Raw genomic sequence first — 19,254 nt, forward strand, 5'->3', positions numbered from 1 at the left:
TCGACCGATGCTGACGTGGCAATTTTTAAATATTTTATTGTTTGTCAAATTATTTTTTTTCTCGTCTACCATAGGGAAGAAGGGCAGAAAAAAAAAAGAAAAAGAAAGAAAAAATATAAAAATTCGAAAAAAATTATAAAAATGTTTAAAAATCGCCACATCAGTGTTGGGCGGACGGTGATAAAGAAATTTGTTATAAGTATGCTAAGCATGAATCAAACACGAAACCTCACATTTTGTGAAGTGCAAAATCTGAACCATTTTACTGCTTGACTACCTTTTTGGAATTCAAGATATGTCTTTTTTCAGGCTCCAGAAATTGTTTTTTGGATTACCCGACGTTCAGTTCACGGAAAATAAATTAGTCAAGGAAAATATTTTCCATCAATGAAAAAACACCTTTAAAAGTGAGGAAATTCTTTTCATTCTTTTGCTATTCATTTTAATTATTTCTTTTATTTTTTAAAATATAATTTTAAAATATTTTTTATTTTGCTTATTTTTGGTTTTCTTTTTCCTTCTTCTTCGGCCGGTCGTTGGCCATGGTGAAGGCCGATGACTGGCCATAAGTGAGCTCGAGCTTTGCAGATCGGCGACGCTCAGGCCTTATCATTGGTCGGCGAGTGAGCTCGCCGCTGCCTGGTGAGCTCGAGGCCTTGAGCTTTGCGAGGCGGCTCACCTACCTTTGGTCAGGCCTTGAGCCTCGTCGATCTAGCAACGCTCAAGCTTGCCTATGGCTGGCTACCTGCCGGAGAAGAAGGTAAAAAGAAAAGAAAGAAAAGAGAAAAAAATAAAAAGAAAAAAGATAATTAAAAAATCAATTTAAAAAAAAAATCAAATCGGATTTTTCATACCAAACAGCGTAAAATTTTTCCGGATTTTTTTTCGGATTTCAGTCGAACACCGAAAATTTGTGTCGGTTTTTCTTGAAGAGTGGCTTTTTGAAAAATATTTTCTAAACACGTCACATCTTCCGCGAAACAGACAGAGCCTTAAACTCGTTATGTAATTCCCTTCACCTATATTAAAATTACGCGAAAAAGCTATTTTCTTAATTTCTGTTTTTAAAAAAATACATTTCTGCTTAATCATTTAATGATATTATTTTTATTTTTGGTCAAGAAAAGTGCCCCCCCTATATATAAAAATGGGGAAGGAATTCGTTCCTGTTAAATTTAATATTATTATTGCAGCGACGAAGGGGGAAGGTGGCTCAAGAACGAACTTCCCCGTTAGCTCGCCACGCTTGATCTCAGGCGAAAACACGAGAAACCACGACCGTCGGTCAAACCACCATATCTCTCGCTTCGTCGGCGGTCGTCGTCGGAGGAGGACGAAGAAGAAGAAGAAGAAGAAGAAGAAGCGGAGAAGCGGAGCAGTTACGCACATGGCTCTCTCTCGGCTCCGGAGCCCGGTGATCTCGCGCGCGCCTCTTCTCTTCCGAGCCCGCTCGCTCTCCGCCGCCGCCGCCGCCGCCGTGTCCTCCTCTCGACGCGCCTCCCGGTAATCTCGCGGATCTTAATCTGATCGAGCCATCGCGCGACGCCGCACTAGTTTTACGGATAGGAAGTACATGGATTTTGTTTGTGTTTTTGTTTTTGTTTTTCGTTTGCAATGCCGCTTGTAGCTTCGTGAATCGGAACGAACGGTTCATGGCGTGCGGGTGGGCTTCTCGAACTTACGTATGGGAAAGGGAAACAATTCTCTGCTGCGCATTGAGGATATTTGGGAGAGAGCTTGTTTCCTCTCTGCATTTTGTGGGTGCTCGTTGAATCGAGCGACGATTCGGATTCGGCGCCCATTCGGGTGTAGATGAGACTCGAAAGGATTATTAATGCTCGTTTGTTTCGTGGAAAATGAATGATTTGAAAAACGTTTTTTTTAAATTAATCTCTTATCGTGCTGATAATTAGTCTACGAAAGATATTTTCATTGTTAACAATAATTTATGCCTAAATATTTTCATGGATGATGAAAATGTTTTTCGTTTATTTATTTTTGTAAGCGATACAAGCGATCATTTTCAAGAAAATGTTTTTCAAATCATTCATTCTGCGAAACAAACGGATCCTAAATTATGGGGAAGGTTGATTAAACTGTGGATTAAGTGGGTTAGTTTAATACTGTTTTTACGTGGCGGTGGTCGAGCGTTGAGGGTGGTTAGGTGATTTTTAACTTGTGTCTTGGATGATGGCAATACCTTGCTTTTGTATTTTTAATTGTATTCTTTTCCTTGTGTTGTTATATCTAGCCAATGCTTTGTGTTTGCTGGTTTTCTTCGTGTTTTGATATGAGGGATCATGGAAGACATCGTGACAAATGCTGTCCTTCTTAGACCACAAGAACTTGTTGCATCTTGTTCCAGACTGTACTTTACCACCACACCAGATTTGTTCCTCTATGTATATTAATCTTTAGTCGATCTAACACTAGAGTACCTGAACACCAATTTTTTGAGAAATTGATCACAGGGGAAACAATTTTCCTTTTTTAAAGTAAGGGCTTTGCTCCTTTATTGCAGGATTTGTGGAGGTTTGCTCTATCTTTTCTATACTATATTCTCTAATAACTCAAAGCTGAAATAGTATCAGAAGAGTCTGAGGATGCCATTTCATCTATTTGATATGAAAGGAAAATGCATCAGTTAATTGCATTCCATTTTCTCTCAGGCTGTATTTCTTTGATTCCTAGGTATTGATGAGAGTAGAGATATGTTACACGGATGGTTTTTGTGTGTCTGGATAGTGTTATGGTTATGATTTCTCATCTGGTTTCCTGTACTTATGTACATGAATATCCGGTTCAAGCTTTTTTGGGTGATAAATGGATAATCTAACAATTGCAACTTTTTTGTTTCTTTTTTTAAATCCTCATAAGGCAGCTCCAGGATGGTAAATTTCTAATGAATTTGTTTAGCTTGTTGGGTGGGATTCTTTTGCGACGATCATGTGCCTTAAACTAAATTGAACTTGTTGATGCAGCTCTTGCAATAGGAGGAACTCTTCTGTGATAGATGAAGCAACATTAAGGTCTGTATTTGTTGCATTTCTATTGCTGCCTGCTCGCAAATGAATACTGTTATCCTTTTACTACATCATGGTCTGCAGCTTTTATGTCCCATTCTATGGAATAAGTCTGTGTGCAATGCATTCCTCCTTTGTATGCTTAATTTTTGGCCCTTAAAGTATTTACTTTGGGAAGGTGGTGGAATGTTTCTTTTCAACTGTCCTGTTTGGTTTTATGAGGGTTTGATCGTTCTGATTGAGTTTTAACTTGGAATTAATTCAAGCCTGGTATTGTCTACAACAGAGGAATAAGTTGAACTGAAGCCATGTTAGACTGTCAAACTAATCCAACAGTGTCTCAATACATCTTTTTGCCCTTTTTCTAATCTATGTATATGCATTCCATGCATGAATCTGTGAACAATTTTGTGAACAGACATGCAAAAATGAGATTTAAACCAAAGTTCTTTGGGTCCATTCCTTGTTGTGGTACTTCATTTGATAGTGATGCCATACTATCTGATTAGACCCCTTTCCTACTTTATCTAATCATCACTTTCATTTCTGAAGATTTTTTTTTTTTGTTTCATGCTTGATTATCTCAATCCCTATGCTATAAGTTGCTCACAATAAAAATGAAATATTGTCAGGCCTTCTTCTTTCTCCACCACTGGGGTTCATGATACTTATTTGAAGAATCGGGTAAGTATGCAAATTCTAATGTGCTGGAATTTGTTATAAGCTAGTTCTCACATTTTTCTCAATGGGCAGCTGCAAGTTGGTGTGCGATACTTCTCATCCACAGGTACATAATCCTCTTTTAATAATGTATAGTTGCGAGTGTGTTTAGGATTTATATATACTATAGAAAGTTCTTTTACTTCTTGAATAAGTTCATTGTTAGAGCTGCTGAACAAGCAAATAGATCTTTGCTAAAGCTTCTATGACATTGAGTTAGGAAAGATGTATTCACGATAGGTTGTGGCAAGGTCATGTTTTCTTCTTTCTAGTATCTTGTTTCACTTTATCAGACGTTGTGTGGCTTTAGAGCCCAAGTGTGAAACTAGTGTTGCAATTGGCTTGTGAGTCAGATAAGAAAGCTCATTTTCTTAATTGTCAATAGAATTGGCTTGTGAATGATAAGATTCAATAATGAGTTTTAGGATGGTTTAAAATGCAGCTCCCCTTTCTAATTTGGTATTACTTTCTGGGATTTGGGTAATAATGTGACATTTTAAACTATACCTAAAGGTTCCCTAAAGGTTCCTTATCTCTTTTGGTTGGACTAACCTGACCTGTGAAGGTTGATGCTCATTAACTTGTCTCTCTTTATAAAGAGGCGTGATGCCATCGACAATGTTTTGACGTCTTAGAGGTGAAGGCAACATTCACTCAACCAATTTCGGCTAGGAATTCTGGATTTGAAACATTTTTCTTGTCTTCCAGACACCACTAATTCCCAATAAGAATCATACTAATTTAACAAGGAAAATGTGAGGAAAGTCTAAATGAACAATTTGAATGAAGGGTTGGATCCAAACACACACACACACACACAAATGGGATTTTCTTCTGGAAGTTTTTCAATTCTATATAGGCTTCTTTGTTGAATCAATATTTCTGCTCTTAGCAATTTCTGTAGCAGTGAAGAGTCTAATATTTTGTTACCATTAAACTTGTCATCTTAAAAGAGCCTGATTTTCTTTACCCGGTACTGTTTATTTCTGCAGATGTTCCTCCACATACCGTTCTCGGGATGCCAGCCTTGTCCCCTACAATGGTGAGATATTCGTCTGGAATTTCTGGAGGAGTTTCCATTATATGTGTTTTCCCATTTCCTTTCTCTATGATTTATGTACATTGTGCTTGGACAGAACCAAGGGAACATAGCAAAATGGAGGAAGAAAGAAGGAGATAAGGTCAGTGTTCGAGAAAGGGGGCAGTTTTGAAGATAGTGTGCATTACCTGTTAAACAACAGTAACCTGCAGTTTTTCTCTTTCGTACTCTGATGGAAGAAGACTTTTCTTTTGCTAGGGCTAACTTTACTGATTTATCTTTCTCTTTAACAGATAGAAGTGGGAGATGTATTATGTGAAATAGAGACAGACAAAGCAACTTTGGAGTTTGAAAGTCTTGAAGAAGGGTAATTCTACTGCTCTGCTATTTCTGTTACCTGGAATGTTGTGTGCAAAGAAATTCAGTCCCTTAGTTTGGCGTTTTTGCTGTGCCCCAACAGTCTTTGTTATAGTACCTACGGGTCATCTTTATTTTCTTTCCTAGTGAATTTCGGATCTCATCTCACATGCAAGTACTATTCTGCAGATTTTTGGCTAAAGTATTGGTACCTGATGGTTCAAAGGATGTTCCTGTTGGACAACCTATTGCAATAACGGTAGGATTCACCTTGATCCTTTACTCCATTTTAAATCACTAGAGAATTGCTTGGGTTCTATATTTCTTAATATTGTTCGATTTATTTATCTTCTGATTTTGGGATCTTACTTTGCATTAGTTCAGTCTAATGTCGTAGTATAATGCAATGCCTGTTTTGGCTGCAATCCTTCTTTTTATTCTGGGACTTTTAACTGAGTGCCCAGGGAAATTGTTAAAGTTCTAATTAAGGAAACTTTACAGTTTCCAATACACTAACTGAGCTCGTGTTATGTATAATCAGTGCTTTGAATTGAAGCACCTTAATTTCTTTTGTGAGACTTGTTTAGGGGTTTGTTATTAGTTTGCTGAGTATTTGAGGCCGTTGATTACTTTTAGACAAATAAAGCAATCCACTGTGGAAGTCCTTGTTTGACTGTATCCCCTGTGTTTTACTAGCAATATCAAGAAGCTTATAGGATTGTATCTTTGCTCGACAAAGGTCACACTTGTATCTAGGGTTTTATAAGTTGAAGAATGGTTTGGCATTAACGAACTTTCGTAAGGCATCTATTTTCATGTAGTAATTCTGTATTATAGTTTGACCTCGGCTTTGTTATAGTTCTAAGATTCCAGGCTCTCCATTTGTCGTTTTAGAAATGGAACATATGTTCCTTATCATGTTTTTGGAATGTTGTTGATATTTGGTCGATAGTTATTTTTAATCATGGTGTCAGCTTTTCCTTGTGGCACTGTTACTGACATTCTTGCTCTATGAGTTTCTCATTTATAAAAAATAATGAGAACTTCTGCAGTTACATTTATTTGTGTTGCTTACGTTTGCTTGTTTGTGCTACAAGGTGGAGGAATTAGATGATGTTCAGAAGATACCAGCTTCCATCACTGGAAGATCAGAAGCTAAAACTGAAAAAGTTTTTGATGAGAACATAACTTCTGAAGGTGGTGTGCGGGAGACAAGTTCTGTTAATATCAACACATCTGAACTTCCTCCTCATGTTGTCCTTGGAATGCCAGCATTATCTCCCACAATGGTAAGGAGAGGTTGGTAGTTGGCTTTGAATTGACAAACGAAGTGGAGCTTATTTTGCTGATTTATTTAGGAGCTCATTTTCTGGTTTGCTTGTGCATATGCAGAACCAGGGGAACATTGCTAAGTGGATAAAAAAGGAAGGGGAAAAGGTTGGTGTTATGAATAACTTATTAAGTAAACTTAAGATATAGGGTTTTAATTTCCTGACTAGTTCAGATCAACTAGTCAAATCAGCATGTTTTTATTGTATGCTTTTTTCTCAGATAGAAGTGGGCGATGTGATATGTGAGATAGAGACAGATAAAGCCACTCTTGAGTTTGAAAGTCTTGAAGAAGGGTAATATTTTGTAGCTAAATAAGTTTGCATATCATATATTCTGTTTCTCTTTCTGATGTTTCTGCGACAGTGTTGCCTGAGTTTAGTCATCTATTGGCTGTTATTGATTGTTCAACAGTTTCCTGTTCCATCTTTAACCTGTGAAGTTCCTTTGTACTATCTTTGCAACAATATGGGGTGCCAAAAAAGATGTCTAGGAGATTTTGGCAGAACTTGGAGAGAGATTAGTTTGGTCAGGAAGTATGAGAGAGAATATTTTAAATGCATATCCAATTTATACCAATTCAGCTATAGATCTTTGACATAAACCACAGAACATCTCTTCGTCATGTCTATAAAATAGATATGCAGAGTTGCACTATATGGTTTCCGTTGAATAGAGTTCAATAGAATTAACGAATTGATACAGTGAATAGAGATGGATGTCTGGGAATGAGAGACAAGACGGGAGAGAAGTGTAACTGGAACTTAGGAATTGAGCAAATGCTTATGTTAGAGTATATTTGGTAGTTTAGGAATTAGTTGGTAGGTGGTTATTTAATGAATTAATTATGATTTTGTGAGTCTCTCTGCATGCTCTATACGTAGAGTGCAGAAGTGACAGAAAATTATTGATGCATGTTGGTCTAGCTGTTTAGACTCTGTCAGTTTGACATTTAAATTGAAGAGGAGATGATGAAATTACCATCCTTATTATATGTAAAATGAAAAGGATCTGTAGTCTTAATTTGTATCCCCTTTTTATAGCCTGACAATGAAGCCGTGGAGAGTGTATATTGAGGATGTTAGCTGAGTTCATGTGAACTGGAGCTTCTTGATTGAACTTCAATTTCTCTAATCCCCATGAAGAATAGATGGTTGATAGTAGAGGTTTTGGATTTATTTGGATTTACAAGTGTTGGTTTCAAGACTTGGATGACCGGTAGAAAGTGGTGAGTCTCTCAAAATGAGTTTGTTAAATGGGATTGATTCTCAATGCAATTTTGATTTTTAATAGATTGGTAAACTGATCCTTTTTGGGTCGATGCTGGATTGGATTTGCTCGAGATCTCATGCATTTGAAATTGACTGGCATAAATTAAAACCTTGCTCCTTGATAAAGGTAAAATTAGGTAGTTGTGCAATGCTTAAGGCACAAGTGATTAATGAATGATAATGTCACATATTACTCAGTCGCTCATCAGAGATAAAATCTCTGTCTGACTCCCTCATGAGAGCGTGTGCATGCATGGAAAGTCCAATAAATAAATCTTGTTGAAGAGTAAAGAATCTGGCAAAAAACATACATGATCTATGTCCTAGCCTTTTTAATTGAAGTGAAACAGAAAATTCTTTGTGTATGAGGCTTTAATTTTGATGAATTATAGAATCAGTTTATGACTTTTTTTAGGCACGTTTATTTGTTGTGCCTTTGGATGTTTAACCAGAGAGCGCAGGACTGATGGGGAAGTTACTGTTCAAGTGTATTATTTTAAATCTTTTGTTTAACTTTGTGTGTTGCTATGAGCCACAGCTTTTTTGAGAAGTTTTTCTTTATATTCAAATCTAGAGATTATCTGCACTTTTACTTGTGGAAGTTACTAAATGCTGTAGTCTCTTGCTTAATAAGAATGTGCAAGATCTGAAGAACTTGTTGTGCCTTTTGGTTTCACTTGCTCATACTTTTCCTGAAATTATGCTGGTCTTAGTTACTTGGCCAAGATACTAGCACCAGAAGGTTCAAAGGATGTGCCTGTTGGACAACCAATTGCAGTAACAGTAAGTCATGGTTGCAAATACCATTATATGTTTTTATCCCCAATTATCTAGGATTATAGATACTTCTCATGTTGGTTCCTTCGAACTTTAGTCTATTTTCTCCCTATAACCTTTATCTTGTTGAGACACATCGAAATGCTAATGCACAATCCTTTTCAAGGTTGAAGATCCAGATGATATCGAGCATGTGAAAAATTCTCTTGGCAGTGGTTTGGCGCAGGAAGAAAAGCCCATCCATGAAAAACCGAGAGCTGAAGTTAATCCGGGCAAATCTACTTTTTCAAGGATCAGTCCATCTGCAAAAATGCTTATTGCGGAGCATGGACTGGACTTATCTTCATTGAGGGCAACAGGTGCCCATGGCACTTTGCTAAAAGCAGACGTTCTAGCTGCGATTAAGTCTGGAAAAGTATCTCCAAGCATACACAAAGATAAAAAACCTTCGATCGAGACTTCCCCCAAGTCAACAGCCAAAATAGCAGAGACTAGTGCTCACGTGAAGCGGTCAGATTCTTTTGAAGATCTGCCAAACAGTCAGATTCGCAAGGTTGGATTCTTATCACTGTTATTGGAATTGAGTTAGGTTCTACTTTTTCGTGTTTGCTTTTGTTTTTATGTGATTCCATTTGGGTCAAGATCTGCCAAGCATGTTCAGGTAGAGAATATCATGGCCCTTCTATCTTTCTAAAATATGTGTACTCTACTGATCAATATATGTTGGCTATTCTATTACATATTACACTAACAACAAAATAAATAGCTGTTCAGAGTGAATGGAAAGTGGCAAAGATACTCTGATGCCCTTTCATCACTTCCTTGACTTGACTTGACTTGATTAGTACTATATAATTCAGTTTGTCTATGGAAGATCAAATAACACCTTAATCTGCAGCTTACAATGAGATTATTCAAATGGATAACAAGTAGTTATTAGACAAACAAATGGATAACAACTAGTCAATTTGATATGACTGGCTTTCGGCATTCAATACGGCCATACGAAAAGAAAGCTCTTCAATAAGCGACTTGCAAAATATGTCATTGTAACATAATATGCCTGCGTTTCATCTTTTGTAGTAATCTTTGACTGGTGAGAAAGTGCTCACTAATAAAGCACCCACAAGTTGCCCATCTGTATATACAAGAGAATTTGGAAGAAATAAATCTTATCATCTCTAGAAAAAAATTGGGACTAGTGAAAGTTGGGAATTTTTTATAAAACAAAAAATTTCGGGGCAAAATATGGACTGGATGTAAAGTTTGGGGTTTTTTAAGGAATTAGGCTGGAAATTATATTCATTGTAGTTTATATTTCTGGGTTTCTTGTTATTAATGTTTTAGCTGTGTTGTAGTGGTGATTCAACTAATAACGTGTACGAGTATGACACGAAATAAGATAGGTGTTCTCATGAGGAGAAGAGTATCATTTAGCTGATGATAATAGATATTGGGAATATAAGTTTCAGTCCATCATAGTAAGGTTTTTTTCTTTTTTTTTCTCTCATTCTGTTTTTCCCCCTCGGGGTGCTCAAAGTAGTAGTTTTTCGAGCCGTGCTCTAATAATCTTGTTTTCTTGAAGGTTATCGCAAAAAGATTATTGGAGTCGAAGCAGACTACACCACATTTATACTTGTCTATTGGTTAGATATTGTCTGCTTCCCTTGCACATGTCCTTTTTTCATTCATCATAAAACTGAAATTCCGTTCTGTATTTCAGATGTTGCACTGGATCCTCTACTTTCATTTAGAAAAGAGCTGATAGGTTCGAGAAGCCACCTTCATTTGTTTTGTTCAGCTTTTACAGGTCTTTTCATTCTCACTAATTTTGTCATTTCCACCTTTCCAGAGCAGCATAATGTGAAGGTCTCAGTGAATGACATTGTCATCAAGGCTGTATCCGTTGCCCTCAGAAATGTACCAGAAGCAAATGGTGAGACACATATAGCACAGTAATGAAATAATTTGGGAAGTGAAAAACTGCTTTTTGATGCATTTTATGAGTAGTCACTAGTATTCTTCTCAGACTTTTGGTTGAATGGTGGACTGTCATAGTATTGGTCTTGTCTATCACCAACTGAGGCTTTTTTGACAGCTGACACAAATAAGTTTCTATAAGATCGTAGGACCTAACATAACACTAGATTCCTCTTGTTCATGTTTGAATATGGAAGATTTTCAATTTGGAGGTATTAAGGAGCATATTCATGTACTTTCTCACAGATTATGTAAGCTATAAAGGGGAGAGAATTTCTGTGGACTTTTATGATGAACTCACCATTGGATTGAACTGGCAGTGAAACAACCATATTCAGCTGCTTTTGTAGGTTTCTCATATAAGTGAAGTTTACAGCATTAGTGGCTGGGCTGTTGTTTGTCTTTGAATTTACATAGATAGTACCCATTGGATTGACATGTAGTTACATTCAATTTTGGTATGTCTTGTTCTGGGTGGGTTCATGGATTTGTATAAGGTCCATTGCTGGTGTCAAATTCTCACACTTGTCAACCATCCAACAATGATTGTGGGAGTATCTTTTACATCTCTATGGACTTTATGTTCTGTGAATTTATACGCTTTGCGTTTCCCAGATTAATATGGGCATGGGTATAGATTTTAAAAGTAAATATCGCATGTCTTTGTCTGTGGAAATGCTTTTTTATGTAGAAAAGTGATGGAGAACTTTGGGTAACATTTTTATTATTTTGAAACCCACTGATGTCCTGTATATCCACATTATAGAGAAGAATAACTATTGGTTCAGCCAAAATTGAGATATAGAACTTTTTTGTTGGTCATGTTGCCACTTTACATCAAGGATAAAATGGGTCTGCATATTAGGAAGTTCTTTGGTGAACAAGAGAACTGTCATATATAAATTAAGTTTTTTTGGGTGATTCATGGCAGCCTATTGGGACACTGACAAGGGGGAGGTGATTCTCTGTGATTCTGTTGATATATCAATTGCGGTCGCAACTGACAAGGTAATTGAGTGAGAATCCTTTTCTGTATCTTCATTGTAAACCTCTGCATAAAATTCATCCTGTTTGGCTCATTTTACAGGGTTTAATGACTCCAATTGTCAGAAATGCAGACCAGAAGACCATATCTTCAATATCCGCAGAGGTACTTAGTAGAATAATTCAAAAGTTTCATTAATTTCTAGTGATGCCTGTGTACTGGATCGTTAGCCAGTTAAATCATGACAAACTTATTATCTTCCTTTTAAGCATTGAATATTCATTTAATGTTGTTGACAATTAATGATGCAACTTCATCATTATCTTAGTTGTATTGTTGTTCACACCAGAATTGCAAGTTTCGGCAACTATCTAGATATAGATATTGAAATTATAACTTGATAGGTTGATATTAACCATTGGAATGTTTAGGTTCCTCTTTCATTCTCTATTTCTTTCTTGTTGACCTCGATTCTTGTTCAGATCATATAATGTTTGTGAGTCTCTTACATTTAGGTGAAGGAATTGGCTGAAAAGGCCCGAGCAGGGAAACTAAAGCCAAATGAATTCCAAGGAGGAACTTTCAGGTTTATAGATGTCTATAATTTGCTGTTAAGTTGCATTTCAGTTTCTCACTCATGCTTGACCAACAGAGCAACTGTTTGTCTTGCAGCATTTCAAATTTGGGAATGTTCCCAGTGGACCACTTTTGTGCAATTATCAACCCCCCACAGGTATTCCTATTTGCCTTGCACATTTGAGTGTATGTACTATACATTCTCACTAGTTCACTCATTCCAATATGCATGGATGCTGCCATAATGTGCTAGTAATTTTGCCGCCCTCAGTAAATAGCAGATGTGCTGGTCGAAATTTTGGGTTTAAAATTAAAACAAAAATCATGCATGTCCTCCTTTTTCCCCCCCTTTCTTGGAAGGCTTAAGCGTTTGGTTCTTTCAAATTTAGAATTAATTTTACGAAACTCCTTCAGGACAGATTATTTAGGTAATTAAATCTTTTATGAGAATTACTTTGCTATATAGTTCAATTACTGTTGTTTATTGATTTTGTGGAAGCATCAAAGCATACATGACTTTTAAGAATACATATAAAACCTAAATTAATTGGTAATCGATTTGTATTCCAATTCCATCGAGAATGACTCGAGCACACGTTGGCTGAGAAGCATGTACTTGACTGACCACAATTGATGACAATCTCGAATATATGTGCGTAGTTGGAGAAAGTGCCTTAAAAAGGATAAATATTTACAGTTAATTGAGATATAATACCACATGATAACATTTTCCTACACTATTATTGAACATCTTTTAGTTAGGGTTATTCAACTCTGCTCTTTTACTTGTGTCGACATGCATTGTCTGTGTTCCATACTCCATATATGTTAATGGAAGGAATGCGTGTTTTGCCTTTTTCTGTTTATTAGATTATTTTCTATCCATAAATGATGGGAAAAAAATTCATGCACGACCACACCCTCTATGAAAGTGTCAATGGGCGGCGACACTCCCTCAGTTTTGAATTACAAAATTAAAAGAGGAAGTAAGACTAGATTAAATTATGGGAAAAAATTCTTGTGCAACCACACCCGCTATGAAAGTGTATACTTTTGAAGGATAGTTATTTGCTTAAATTAAAGTGTCAATGAGCGGTGAGACTCTCAGTTTTGCACAAAAAGAACACTAATTGGATGAAAAGATTTACTTCTTTAAATAATTATGAATTAGCAGATTAAAATAGGAAGTAAGAACAACTAGATTAATTGATGGAAAAAAATTCATGCATGACCACACCCGCTATGAGAGTGTATACTTTTGAAGGATAGCTAGTTGCTTAGATTATAGTTTCATTGAGCGGTGACACTCCCTCTGCTTTGGATAAATAAAGCACCAATTGGATGAAAAGCCTTAGTCCTTAAAATCATTTAGGAATTAAAAATACTAAAAGAGGAAGTAAGAAAAACTAGTACCCTAGATTTGTTGATTTTGCAGAACCTTTTTCTCCTTCATTTTCCCTTTTGTTATGTGCGTAGTGTGCTTGTTTCTGCACTTGTGTGCATCCGTCTATCATATGTGCAGGCTGTGGTGAATCTTACGATAGTTAGCTCCTGTTTGATCAGAATTAGATGTTATTACCTCTTACAAATTCTTGTGCTTCTTTCCACACAGTCTGGTATACTTGCAGTTGGGAGAGGAAATAAATTCGTTGAACCAGTAACCGGAAGCGACGGTAAGATATTATTGACTGAAACTGCACTTTTCTCCGTACTGTGCATGTTTAAGGTGACTCACCTAAGCTTACCTACATGCTGCTCAGGGGTCGAGCGTCCTGCAGTTGTCACGAAAATGGCCTTGACATTATCTGCTGATCACCGAGTATTTGATGGCAAAGTCGGAGGTACTTTTTGCTGAATGATACAGTGCCATATTTCTCACTAATCATAGTGTGATAACTCTTGCATATATTATTTTTTAACTCTCCCTTGTATCAAGGATGGACCGCATGTTTCTACAATTCCTGTAGCTGGTTCCACACTGCTGAATTCACGTGTTTCTAGACCCATATGTAGATGTCACTCATTTCTCTTCTTACATCTTCGCCACGTGCATTGGAATTCATGATCATCAATGGTTGCTCAACAAGTCCCATTTTTCCCATTTTAAAATTGTCAAATTTATTGTTGGCAGTAGAGAATATGATTCTGGACTCAGCATTCTAGAGTGGTAAATGCATGCCTAATTTCCAGTTTCTTTTATCTTTGCTGAAAATTTGTGGCGTCTTCATTTGGTTCGTTTGTGATTGCAGGTGCATTTCTTTCGGCTCTCCGTTTGAACTTCAGCGACATGCGAAGGCTTATGTTGTAATAGCATGGAAAATGCCCTAGTCAGCTGTCGGGCGCTTCATCATCTTACCGAAGCAGTGGCTTCACTTCCTAGATTGTTTAGAATGATTCGGGACGATCTTTGCTACTTTATGTGGGGATCGATGTTCCATTGAACCCCCTTGCTAGTCCCATCGAAGGATCAAATTTTTGTCGATTCGTTGCACCCAACTCGCTTGAGAGGGAATTAAGTTATCCAGGCGAGGAATGATTTGCGGCACCTGACTCGGGCTTTCAAATTTTAGCTCCAGGAATAAAAATCTCATTCCACACTGCCTGTTTTGTTCCTTCCTCATGTTTAGTTTTTCTCCTTTTCTTTCCCGTGGTTTCTTTCTTTCTTTTCAAACAGACTGAGCGAGGTTTCTGAAGATATGGGGGTTACTCGGAAGATACTATGAAATATGTTGGAATGTGAATGTGTCTTGGTTCTTCTACATTTAAGGATATAATTATGTCATGAAAACATTCTCTCTTGGTTCATCGTTCTACATGTCATTCTGTATGTTTCGCACATTCGATGTCGGAACATCAGCAGGTGATAATGTCCGATCATTCGGCCGCTTTCTCTACCTCTGTTGGTGCCATTGGTGGAAGCCGGATCGACCGGAAGTACGTGTGTGGGATCAGTTTTTTTTTATTTTGGTCGAACGTGGGATCAGTTGGTTCGGTGTTTTGAGGCAGACTCAAGTTCATAACACAGTATATCTTGTATCTTGTGATAACACGGGGAAATGACAGTAAGGGTAAACGGAAAACTCAATATTTGAAAAATATTATTCGAAAAATGATTGATTATATTGCCGAGAAAAATTAGTTAATGAAAAATATTTTAATCATCGATAATAATTTGTACTTAATTATTTTTTGCGGGGCGATGAAAATATTACTAACATACGTGTAAGAAATGTTTGGCTCGGAATTCATGGAGATTTGAGTATAATTTTAGATTCTTGGTCGGTTTTGGTGAAGACCAGAGTCACGTGTGTTGATGGCACATGAGGTTAGTTGTCCTTTGCTCACATGATCTGTCCTCCCTTTTCATCTTCTTACTTACTAAAACCTAATAACGTGCGTATTGCACACGATATTATCACATGAATACGATCTCTCAGTTTCGCTGCTTGATTATTTTTTATACATAAATATTGTTGTAGTAACTGAGTGGCCTATACCTGGGTATCTTGTTTGTTAAGGTAGTATGATCTTCATAGAACTAGGAAAAAATTTCTAAATTGATCTTAATTTGTGGTTGGAGGGAACTTTCCCTCCTCGTGCAGCATTGGCGGTAGGGGTGAGGAAAAAAGATCGGGAGCCCGAAAGCCCAGATTGGCCTGAATAGGCCCGGGCCACGATTTTGGGTTTGTCCTATTTTTTTTTTATTCATTTAAAAAAAAACACTGTAAATTACCATGACACCGGTGCGCTCAACCACCACCACCACCACCACCACCTTGGCCATCACCATTACTAGACTCAATAGTCAGTACCGCCATTAGTACTCTCAAACTCGGCGAGGACCATCATCAAGTGACTTGGGGATCACCACCGGACATGTCCGACACACCACCACCTCTAGAGTCGTCCACTTCCACCACTAGCAACAATAGGCTCGACACAACCACCACGAACAGAAAACATAACGGCTTCGGACGCCAACATCACCTACAACGACTCTCTCTCTCTCTCTTCTAACTCTGAGGAAACTCGCAACAACTTCATATTCAAGATCGTGCCCTTATATTAGGGTATAAGTCTCAAAATAGGGAGAGGACAGCCTCATATTGTACACTTATATTAGGGTATGCGCCCCAAACGAGAGAGGGAGAGATTAATAGAAAATCAATATCAATCTCTTATGAAAAGAGGATTTCTACGGTCCGTCCAGATATTAGTTCTCGTATCGTAACCGTATATATTTTGATTGCAGCTTTCATATGAAATGCGATGACGCGTAAGATAACTACAAAAACAAAAATCAATAAATCAATGAGCAAGATCTCATTCCTCTTTGATTCAAGGATTATCGACTTCCCGAAGTAGCAGGATCAATTGAACAAGTCGCCAATCTTAAAAGAGGGAAAAGAAAAAGAACATAACGAAGAAAAAACCAAACAACAGCTAACAGCGTTATCAATTTTATGGTTAGCTGTGCTACAAATACTCCTGCTTTCTAGAGAAAGCTAAAGCAGCAAGAGGAGCGCCTTCAAGAAGAACCCTCTTCAAATCCCATAAATCTCTCTGTTTTCTCCGCCTCTGCCAAAAAAGTTTCACACCCAAATCCACCAAATTTCTCCACTCTCTCTCTCGCTCTCTCTGGGTCATACATGGCTGAGAAAAATGGGATCTTGGTAAGCAGTGAAGCTCCCAAAGACCAGAAGAATGCCTTCCCTTTCTTCCCCGACTTTGGTTTCAAATTTCCATTTCAATTCCGCAAGAAGGAGCCCATACCAGCGAAGAAACCCGAACCGGCCGGCGGCGAGAGCGAGGGCGGGAGCACGAGCGAGAAGCCCGACGTTGTGAGGTTCCCCCACAAGTCGTTGGAACCTCCGCCTCCGTTGAAGCTCGAGGTTGAGGAAGAGTCCGGGAAGACTTCGAATCCCGTGATTTTATGGCAGGTACGCGGATGTCGGCTGATGGGTTTTGTGTTTGGTTGCTCGGAATGTTTCAAAGTAATTGTCCTGTTAAGGCTTGTTTGACAATGTTTTAGTGAAACGAGTTTTGGTTCGATGGTCTCTTTAAACGCATGATCAGGAATTTATCAGCACTCGTGTCAATTATGAGACAAATCGCGATCTTTTTCCCATTCGGACAAATTAATTGTCGTGTCAGGAATAAAATTGTTGTTGCCTGTGGAATTACTGATTTGCAGGGTGCTCGCGAATGCTTCGATGGCAATGGGTGATGATGAAATGTGAAGACTGGAGAGAAATCATATAAATTGCTAACTACTTGACTTTTCTGGGTCCCTTAGAAGATCTATGAGAGAGATATATGCCATCATGGGCTGTGAATGATGGCAGGCAGAGAAATGTCATTTGAAAGTTCTTTTGCATTGGCCAGTGAGGATGTAAATTAACCAGATCATACGTCTGGGAGGGATGAGTGTGCCCCTCATTGCCTTCATGTTAATCCCGCAAAGTCACAGGTTCACTCGGGTATTTAGTCGTGAGGTTAGATAGTGGTGAGGTTCTTTTGATGGAGACACTGACTAAGAGCATGACGAACTAGGGCCCTGTTCGCAATCAGAAAATTATCAAAATTCTCTCTTTTTGTTTTCATTGAGAATGAAAGCGCTTGGAGGCTATAAGCACATCTGCTGTCATTTTTTAAACAGTCTTCGAAGGAAAACACTAGCAAGTGGATGTTTTTGTAGCTCACAAGAGCAAACAGGTTTTTTTGTGTCTTCAATCTTTCGAATGCGAAATAACAACCGTCTTTTTATTTAGTGGTTTAGAGTCACAAAGTGCGGTCTTCTTCACGGACGAACTGCACACGTGAAGGATCGGAACAAACAATGGTTCCCAGGCTGACTGAAGCTTGGTCCAGCTGCAATTGTGGCTGGTTGAGGCTTCCCCAGGTTCTATTGAAGCTTGGACTAGCCTCAGTCAAGGCTTGTTGAAGCTTCAGACGAAGCTCCACACAGATTCTGTAGCTGACTATGACTATTATGTATGAGTTACTTGTCAGGAAAAACAAAGTGAAGGAGTCAAACAAAACATGTGAAAGTATATACTATTATTAGGAGATTTCCTTGTTAGATATTTAGCTATTGATACAGTAACTTCTTTTCTATTATCTTTATAAAACTTCTTCTGTTTTATATATTGTGAATATACTATAATCAAACAACTTTGCCCAAATTTAATATTTGTAGGAATTCTTTTTATTGTCACGTAGTCTGCATGTTTTGAAGCAGGCGTATAAAATGTAAACACCGCAAAGGTGCTTTTGTTGTTTATTGCACTGAAAACGAAACCTGAAAATGTTTGTAGAAACCATACCATGTGCACCCCTTGGCTGTAGGTTCTTGAATGTTGTGATGTTTGTAGTAGTGTTTTTATGATGCTAATTCACTTAGATTGTAAGGTCACTCTAGCTATATAAAGTTCTATACCGTAATGAAGATGGTTGGAGGCCTACTTTTTATAGCATCTTGATGGCAAGTACGTTGAGAAGGTGGGAGGGGTTAATTAAAGAGGACAGTTAAAGAGGATGTGTTAAAGAGTGGTATGTTAACGCACGAGCTCATGATCTACTTTGTTTCACTGATTGTCCCGCTTGTGCCCTTGTGCAGTCACTTTTTGATACCGGATTCTTGCTGGCTGCTTTTATAGAAATAAATAGAACTAGGATTTCTATTTCTATCTAGACTTCTGGTTTGATTTGTTTCAGCACATGCTTCTAATAGTAATGAAGAGAAGAGGCGCATTGTCCATGCGGTTCTTATTCGTCGTGGTTCAGAACTATTAGAAGATCCAAAACCCTACTTTTAGGCTCGTTGCTTTCTCGCGTCAATTTATGGAGGAAAATTTAATTGATGAAAGTTGCAGGTTTATGCGCTTGGAGGCTTCCTCATCTTGAAGTGGGTGTGGGGAAGATGGCAAGAGAGGAAGGCCAGAAAGGGCAGCGATGATCAAGCTACCGAAGATGCGCAAGACGCCGCACCAGATGATTCCACTTTGCATTAGCGAAATGATCACTCACTCTTTCTTCAATATGTTGTGCGGTATAGTGGTTTTTGTATACTCTCCTCTCTTATAACTTGGTTCAGTGTATAAACCCTCTGATGGTTTAGTGAACTGAAAGGCTTTTCTCAAAACTTGGCTCTAGCGTATATATTCCCTCCTGAGACAGGTACTCGGCGTCGATGAG

The 19,254-nt window shown here is 37.9% G+C and overlaps 2 protein-coding genes across 2 annotated transcripts; both read left to right on the forward strand.

The window, feature by feature from the left end:
* The first annotated feature begins 1,186 nt into the window (after positions 1–1,186).
* On the forward strand, positions 1,187–14,654 carry LOC115661900 (dihydrolipoyllysine-residue acetyltransferase component 1 of pyruvate dehydrogenase complex, mitochondrial). Its single transcript, XM_030584094.2, has 23 exons — positions 1,187–1,503; positions 2,982–3,029; positions 3,656–3,707; positions 3,777–3,810; positions 4,736–4,785; positions 4,880–4,924; positions 5,076–5,149; positions 5,329–5,398; positions 6,237–6,428; positions 6,532–6,576; positions 6,691–6,764; positions 8,453–8,522; positions 8,683–9,069; positions 10,102–10,162; positions 10,240–10,284; positions 10,369–10,452; positions 11,428–11,504; positions 11,584–11,646; positions 11,997–12,067; positions 12,154–12,214; positions 13,670–13,730; positions 13,818–13,898; positions 14,307–14,654. The coding sequence occupies exons 1-23, from the start codon at positions 1,388–1,390 to the stop codon at positions 14,363–14,365; spliced, it is 1,920 nt and encodes a 639-aa protein (XP_030439954.2). The 5' UTR covers positions 1,187–1,387; the 3' UTR covers positions 14,366–14,654.
* A 1,868-nt stretch (positions 14,655–16,522) lies between these two features.
* LOC115661849 (uncharacterized) lies at positions 16,523–19,201 on the forward strand. Its single transcript, XM_030584047.2, has 2 exons — positions 16,523–16,997; positions 18,933–19,201. Exons 1-2 carry the CDS (start codon positions 16,707–16,709, stop codon positions 19,068–19,070), a joined length of 429 nt encoding a protein of 142 aa, XP_030439907.1. The 5' UTR covers positions 16,523–16,706; the 3' UTR covers positions 19,071–19,201.
* Positions 19,202–19,254: the final 53 nt, after the last annotated feature.

The sequence above is a fragment of the Syzygium oleosum genome, unplaced genomic scaffold, assembly GCF_021117445.2.
Source record: "Syzygium oleosum isolate NSW1041296 unplaced genomic scaffold, Sole_v2.1 Sole_v2.07, whole genome shotgun sequence".
Classification (NCBI taxonomy): domain Eukaryota; kingdom Viridiplantae; phylum Streptophyta; class Magnoliopsida; order Myrtales; family Myrtaceae; genus Syzygium; species Syzygium oleosum.